Source organism: Hippocampus comes, unplaced genomic scaffold (genome assembly GCF_001891065.2).
Source record: "Hippocampus comes isolate QL1 unplaced genomic scaffold, H_comes_QL1_v1.1 scaffold78, whole genome shotgun sequence".
NCBI classification, from domain to species: Eukaryota; Metazoa; Chordata; class Actinopteri; order Syngnathiformes; family Syngnathidae; genus Hippocampus; species Hippocampus comes.
Window position 1 is genome coordinate 693489 of NW_017805798.1, and position 6773 is coordinate 700261.

At 47.6% G+C, this 6773-nt stretch overlaps 2 protein-coding genes across 16 annotated transcripts in view; both read right to left on the bottom strand.

The window, feature by feature from the left end:
- Positions 1 to 4950, bottom strand: part of ciz1b (cdkn1a interacting zinc finger protein 1b) — a 12030-nt gene extending 7080 nt beyond the window's left edge. For 3 of the 13 annotated variants that reach the window (XR_002170118.1, XR_002170119.1, XR_002170116.1), the window contains exons 1-7: positions 4822 to 4947; positions 3585 to 3686; positions 3442 to 3506; positions 3166 to 3306; positions 2845 to 2939; positions 2674 to 2755; positions 2101 to 2416 (exon numbers count right to left, since the gene is read on the bottom strand). Coding sequence is in view for 9 of the 13 variants with exons in the window: in XM_019885755.1 (XP_019741314.1) it covers positions 2168 to 2416; positions 2674 to 2755; positions 2845 to 2939; positions 3166 to 3306; positions 3442 to 3506; positions 3585 to 3654 (702 nt within the window). In the remaining 4 variants the exon portion in view is untranslated. Of the gene's footprint in view, positions 1 to 14; positions 435 to 1031; positions 2417 to 2673; positions 2756 to 2844; positions 2940 to 3165; positions 3307 to 3441; positions 3507 to 3584; positions 3687 to 4557; positions 4802 to 4821 lie in introns of those variants that run through there. The other 10 variants (XM_019885762.1, XM_019885763.1, XM_019885761.1 and 7 more) reach the window with 9 other exon arrangements.
- Positions 2027 to 6773, bottom strand: part of chek2 (checkpoint kinase 2) — an 8254-nt gene continuing 3507 nt past the window's right edge. Inside the window, exons 12-16 of one of the 3 annotated variants that reach the window (XR_002170113.1) lie at positions 6597 to 6712; positions 6423 to 6508; positions 6220 to 6288; positions 5920 to 5993; positions 2027 to 2038 (exon numbers count right to left, since the gene is read on the bottom strand). Coding sequence is in view for 2 of the 3 variants with exons in the window: in XM_019885700.1 (XP_019741259.1) it covers positions 5666 to 5767; positions 6220 to 6288; positions 6423 to 6508; positions 6597 to 6712 (373 nt within the window). In the remaining variant the exon portion in view is untranslated. Of the gene's footprint in view, positions 2039 to 5618; positions 5768 to 5919; positions 5994 to 6219; positions 6289 to 6422; positions 6509 to 6596; positions 6713 to 6773 lie in introns of those variants that run through there. The other 2 variants (XM_019885700.1, XM_019885702.1) reach the window with 2 other exon arrangements.

The following is a 6773-nucleotide window of genomic DNA, read 5'->3' on the forward strand; positions in this document are numbered from 1 at the left end:
ACACACACACACACACACACACACACACACACACACACACACACACACACGCCGCCTTGATGAATATAACCTGACAGGAACGTAAAGACCCACACAAATTGTGTGGTTTTCGAAGGCGGACTTGAAAATAGGAGCAAGAGGCAAAAGTCAAGTAGCGCAGTGAGAGCATCAACAGTCACCTGCATGCTTGTTCGTTGAGGAGGGAAGAAGGCGCGCGAGCGCGCGTGCCCGCCAAGCATGGCAAGGGTGCGTCCTTGGACTTTAATGGTTCGTCAATGACAAAAGACGCAAGCGAGCGAGCGTCCATTCAAATGGAGCTCAAGAGAATGACAAGGCTCGTCAGGAGCTCATTTGAGGCACTTTGGTGACCTCGCGGCAGCTGAGCTTTTATCGGGTGGGGTGGGGTTGGGGGTTTGGGCATTTGGAAAACCGCTCTGAAAAAAGAAAAAAAAACATTTTCAGGGCAAAACTATTTCATTGCATCCGATCAATCACAACGAGAGGACTGGATGATGCCATGCGCAAATTTCCTTCCCAGGTGACGATTTCTGCTTCTTGGTTGTGGGAGTATGAGCAACAAGTCAGCTCTGGATAAGGTCGATACCCCCCCCCCCCCCATTTCCAAATAGTTCTCGAATGAAAGTCCAAGTGGCCAAGGTTACGCACGCGTCTGCGTCTGCTTTTTGGGCCAATCAATAAGTCATCATGCAGTGTGTTTTTGTCGTGTGTCCTTGACGTGTGCGGTGAAAACCTCAGAAAAACTCACACGCACAGTCGGATGCGAGTGTCTTCCTTCCATCTTGTCCTAACGGGTTTGGTAGCATCGGTAAAAACACACACACACACACACACACACACACACACACACACACACACACACACACACACACACACACACACACACACACCCTCCGGAGGAGATTTCGTTGCTGGTAGCGTTAAACCAAATGAGGATTTGGTGGCGCCATGAATTTCGCCTTTTGTGTGCTTTCTAGTAAGACTTCATTGATGACTGTTTTTTTTTTTTTTAAATAATCAATCGTTTATGTTTGTTTATAAATCAAGCAAGTAGAAGAGATTTTTATAATGTTTTACTCAGAAAGCGGTGGAAAAATAAAGACCAATTCTCAATGGTAACTGACATGTTTTTTTTTCTCAATCGTTTTTCCTCATCGTTCATTTTTTCCATTTCTCATGACTTGATTCTGTCAAATGAGCGTCGCGAAACCGGCTGGATGCAAAGGAAAATATTTGGGAAGAAACGGGATCATTTTCTGGTAAGACAGCGCCCCCAGCTGGACGGGAAAGGGTCCGCGCAGAGCACAGGAATATGACGTCTTTTCACGCAGCCAAATGAAAAGCGTGCCGCAGTTTGATTCCCAAATCGGATTCTCCAAAGATCGGAACTTTCTGTCATTTAAAAATAAAACGTATGAATAATATTTAAAACATACAACTTCTTATCTCCAAAAACATCTCTCCCCCCCAAAACATTCTCAGTGGAATACAGCTTCACTCGTGTTGAGTGTGCACCTTTGAGAGGCGTGGCTTAGCGAGCGGCTGCTCCTGTTTATCATGTTGAGGGAAGGGCGAGTGGGGCTCTGCTTGCCCAGCTGCAGACTGACATCGACCGGCAGCATTTGCACAAAACTTTCAGGAGACACAGAATGTCGTCTTCGCTGACAAGATGAGCAACGCAGCCACCATAGAAACAAGAGCAAGAGTCTGCCTATTGCTCCTGTTGGCCTCCAGAGCGGCGCTGGCGTCTAATCCAAAATGATGCAACATTGCCACCTACTGAGACCAGGAAGTGTTTGCAGCCAAAAGCCAAAACAACTTTTCACGACTGTGGGCGGATGACATGAACTGGCTCCCTTTGCCCAAAAAGGGGAAAACGATGTCATGTGGTAAAAAAGCCACTCAAATGTAGGAACGAAGTATCGCGCGTGGAATGAAAGTCATTTCAGGCAAATTGCATGACCGCATGCAGTAAATCAGAAAGGCGGGGGAGGACCTGACAAAATGGCTGCCTGGATGGCTTGGCCACAACACAGACAAAAGGAGCAATTTGGCGCTGATGCCAGTTTGAAAATAGGCCACCTGTCAAGCGGCTGCCTTCTCTTCCTCCGGTCCTAATTCCACTTCTTGCTTTGGCTCCGCCTCCTCCTCAAAGCAGCCAATGGCATCCACGGTGATGAGCTCCTCCTCCTGAGCCTTCTTCACGCATACCTGCCAAAATAGGCGCACACTCACTGGTCGCGCGGGCGTCACGCAGGCGACCGGACAGACAGACAGACGGACGACCTCTGACCTCTCGCTTGTGCTTGTCGGACTTCATGTGCTCCACAAATTTCCGGGGAGTCTTCAAGTGACGGCGGCACGCCGCGCAGAACGGCCGCGACGCACGCTTGCGCTCCTGCACGGATGCACACACATGGTCACATGTGCCATGTACATACAGGCACACACATGGATAGAGACACAAACAAAACACAACGCACACTTAGACGCAAGTACACAGGCATACACCAAGTGGACAGACACACACACAAAGAGACAGACACACACACACACACACACACACACAGACACACCCACACACACACACACACGGACACACGGACACGTGCACATGCTGTAACACACATGACCAGAGTGATGTGATGAACTCACTTTGTGTTGTTTAGTTCGACGATGGCTGATGACATCATCGCTAAAGTGACTCTGACACGTGTCACACCAGCGGCGCCTTCTGCTTGACGAACGTGGACACTATGTCATCACAGAGCACGTGTGTGTGTGTGTGTGTGTGTGTGTGTGTGTGTAAGAAGAGTGCAGTCCTACCTGTTTGTGATTGTGTGTGTGATGATGCTGACGGAGTGTGTGATCTCCTTCCATTTGGCCATGTGATCTGAGCCGCCCATGTGTTCGACAAACATCTAAACACGCACACACAGAGTGAATGATGGTGTCAGTTTGCACAAGGGACAAGGTTGGAGGGTAAGAGTGGCAAAATATGGATTTGGTGTCCAGACAACTGACTCTTCCCTCCCAACTGCCTTCCCCACAGTTGCTGTTAAGGAAATCCCGTCCAAAGGTCTTTTTTCTGACGTGGGTCATGGAGGCACACCATTGTTGAGTTGCTAGGAGGGGGCGTGTCCTCACCTCCATGGAGTGACATGTGACTCCGCACATGTGGCAATGAAGCCCCGACCCTGGTGCCGCCCGCTTCTCCCCGGCCATCTTGAACTCGCGACTGTCGCCGTACTGCTGGATGGTCACCTCCAGGGAACACGCGCTCTTGAGCTTGCCCGCACGTACATGTACACACACACACACACACACACACACACACACACACACACACACACACACACACACACACACACAGGTTTAGTCCACGCAAGAGCCCCGACAACATTGCGAGGACGTTTGAATCACCTGGGAAGTTGTGTTGGCATCGTGACGTTCTACAGCCTCCTGCTGTTCAGGAGGGCAAACACCATCTGATGGACACACAGGCACACACACACACAATTATGTAATCAAAGTTGACAAGAGCCAACATGTTCGCTGTGTCACACCTCCAAGAGCAGCACAGTCTGTTGCTGGTTGATCATGTGACCCTGCACCCTCATTGCTATTGGTCAGCATGGCGGCAGTCTCCTCAGCTCTGTTGCAACGACCTTTGAACGTATTTATAGAGACATACCACTGAACATTCAGTCTCGTAACAGTGCAAATAACAACGGCATCTCATTTCCTGAAAAAAATAAAAATAAATAAAACTAAGCCAAGAAAGTATCAAAATAATGACATACTACGTAAAGCGCCATCTTGGCTATTTTTTACTGATGATGTCATCATCATGAAGGCTGCGCGTGCTGTGACACGCTAATGTTCATTTTTGATTTGTTTCGGATTCTATTTTGGAATAAATATGCCGTCTTCAAGTATTGCCATAATTTAGATAGCACTTCAACCCATGTCAGGATTTCTATTCTTCGTTTGAGAAAGAAGAAAAATGACATTTCTGGAGGCAGGGCCTGGGGAATGCAGCCAGCCCCATCTTCCATAAAGCAGGTGCAGCCAGCCCCATCTTCCATAAAGCAGGTGCAGCCATTGCATTTTGATTGGTAGATTTCACACGTGACTACGTTTAAAGTAGGTTCAAGTACAATTTCAAACATGTTCCAAAGCGATTGATTTAGATTTGTTTGAAAAGCAGTTTGAATTGCACTTTTTGCATGCATTAAAAGTGTTTGTAATTTAAGTTTGATAGAATGATACCAAGTAATTTACAGAAAATGCTTCAAGAAAAAACAAATTTGGGGATGTAGAAAGGCAAAAAAAAAATGCATAAATGATGGAGCGAGACTGTATGTGGAGCTGAAACAATGTCCAAATACAAACAATTCTTTCGAAATGGGAGTCGTCGTCGCAATGTTTGAACCGCGACAACGTTGAAAATGTGTCCATTGGTCGTGTATGCCAAGTGACGTCTTCGTGAGAACATTTGATCCAAACCTGTTTTACTGAACACTTTCAATAACTTACAAGGGAGCCGAAAAGACGCCACACTTTTGCAGTTTCCGAATGACGATCTATTAGACAGGCATGTCGAGATTTACTGTGCTAATAACCCTTGACGCTAATATTTGAGATGTTTTTCTAGGCGGGTCTGGGCTTGCGGTCGGTAACTCGGTAGTGGACAGACGGCAGAACCAACCGGCACGCTTTCGCGGTCCTTTTTGACAAACGAGTGAAACCAACACGTTTGAAATAAATTTTTGACGCGACTGTCATCCACTATTACCTTACCTTGATTGTGCCTGTTATAGTCAAACTGCGGGACCGGCTTGCGCCATTACATCCGACCTGTTCGCCTTCATTGCCTCCTTGTGGCGGGGAGGACTTCAAGCAGCTTATAGGTGGACTGCCGCCACCTAACGGGCCGGAATACGGAAGAGTACAGTGGCAGCAAGTTTTTTTTTTTTTTTTACAGTGGCAGCAAGTAAAACTCCCAAGCCAACGACACTCACCTCATAAATTGAGCTGGCTTGTCATAATTAACGAACGAGTGAACGAGACATCAGTCACGTGGCGAGTAAATACAGGTGTGATTTGTGACTTCCAGCAGCATAAATGTCAGTGTTGTCATTTTGCATGTTTAAAAAAAATAAAACCTTTATTTGTCTCACAATGGAGAAATTCGCAATCTACAGCAGCAAAATTGGAGGGGAGAAATTACAAAAAGAAAACATGAAGTATTTGCATGCACAAAAAAATAAATGTTTAAAAAAAACGTTAGTTGCATTCAATCCATGAACTGGCCAGGGAGTGCTCACTCCGCCCGCTTGCCAAATCATCCTAGTCCCTGAGAGTCACGTTTTGCCTCATAACACAAAGATAAAAAATACACCAACTTGAGCCATGTGTGTGATGCTCATCAGAAGTGAAGGCTCATGTTCTTCCCTGCCAAGTGGCTGATGGCTGTTGGCCAGAGTTACCAAATAAGGCATTCATCCCCAACATGTGAAGGCTCAGTCAGTGTTTTGTGCCAGTGTTGAAAACAGGTCGCCATGACAAGTAAGTGATGTCATGAAATGGTTCGTGTAAAAAAAAAGAATAAATCTGACTTTATTGGAGAACATTTACATGTGCCTTATTGCATGCCAGTGGGCGGGGCTTGTTTGGCAGGACGTCCCTCGTCATCCGGGTCTTCTCGCAGTCGTTTCCTTGACGACGACGGCGCTGGCCCGGCTTCCTGCCATCACAAACAATTCTTAATGGTTGGTAGCAGGGCGGGACTGGCATCCATCATCGCCATTTGTGATTCGTTGCATCATAACCTCTTGGGGAGTATGTCTCCCTTCGTTTGTTGCTACGACAACAAAGTAACGAAAGAGGTGTCGATACGCTTCATGCTGGGCAAACAGATCTCGGATCTCGCTTGAGGAGCCCGCCGCCTACCTTCAAACAACGCTTGTGCACTCCACACACATACCAAGTTGTCATTCAATCTGTGCCACAACAGGAAATCATTCATTCCAAAATGTAATTGATTTTTTTTTAATGGCTAATTTGCATCTCAATTGGAGTCACCACGAATTCATGTATAGCACTACTTGGTGTTGTAAATCATAACAACATTTTTGGGAAGTTAGCATTTCGCTCCCAACATTTGGAGTTGAGGAAGAACTCTGTGTGTGTGGTTACCATGGCAACATCCTCAGCATCAGAAGATGGATACATCAGTCGATGGGCTTTCTCCAACATTACGGGGTCCTACATGCGCGCGCGCGCACACACACACACACACACACACACACACGCACACACACACACAATAAACACACTCCGGTTGGAATTTCCATCACGCTGTTGGTGCTGACGACGGTTGTCACTGCGACGAAGAGGACCTGCATCCAAGCGTGCTGGAGCGCCTCATCGATGCTCATCCTGTTAGCAGGCGCCACCACCAGAAGCTTCCTCACCACGTCCTTGGCTGTCACACACATGCAGGCGCAGGCATGAGACCCCATGACCATGACGGTGAAGGGGGGCGATGAAGAGGATGAAGATGAGGAGGTCACCCTGGTCGGACACGTGCTGCCACTTGGACGGCACCATCGTGAACTGGCCTTGCATGATCTGCTCGCTCACTGACAGCTCCGAGAAGTTCTCGTGGAACGGCGGGTACCCGCACAGGCTGCGCGTGCACACACACCCACGCACACACACACACACACACACACACACACACACACACA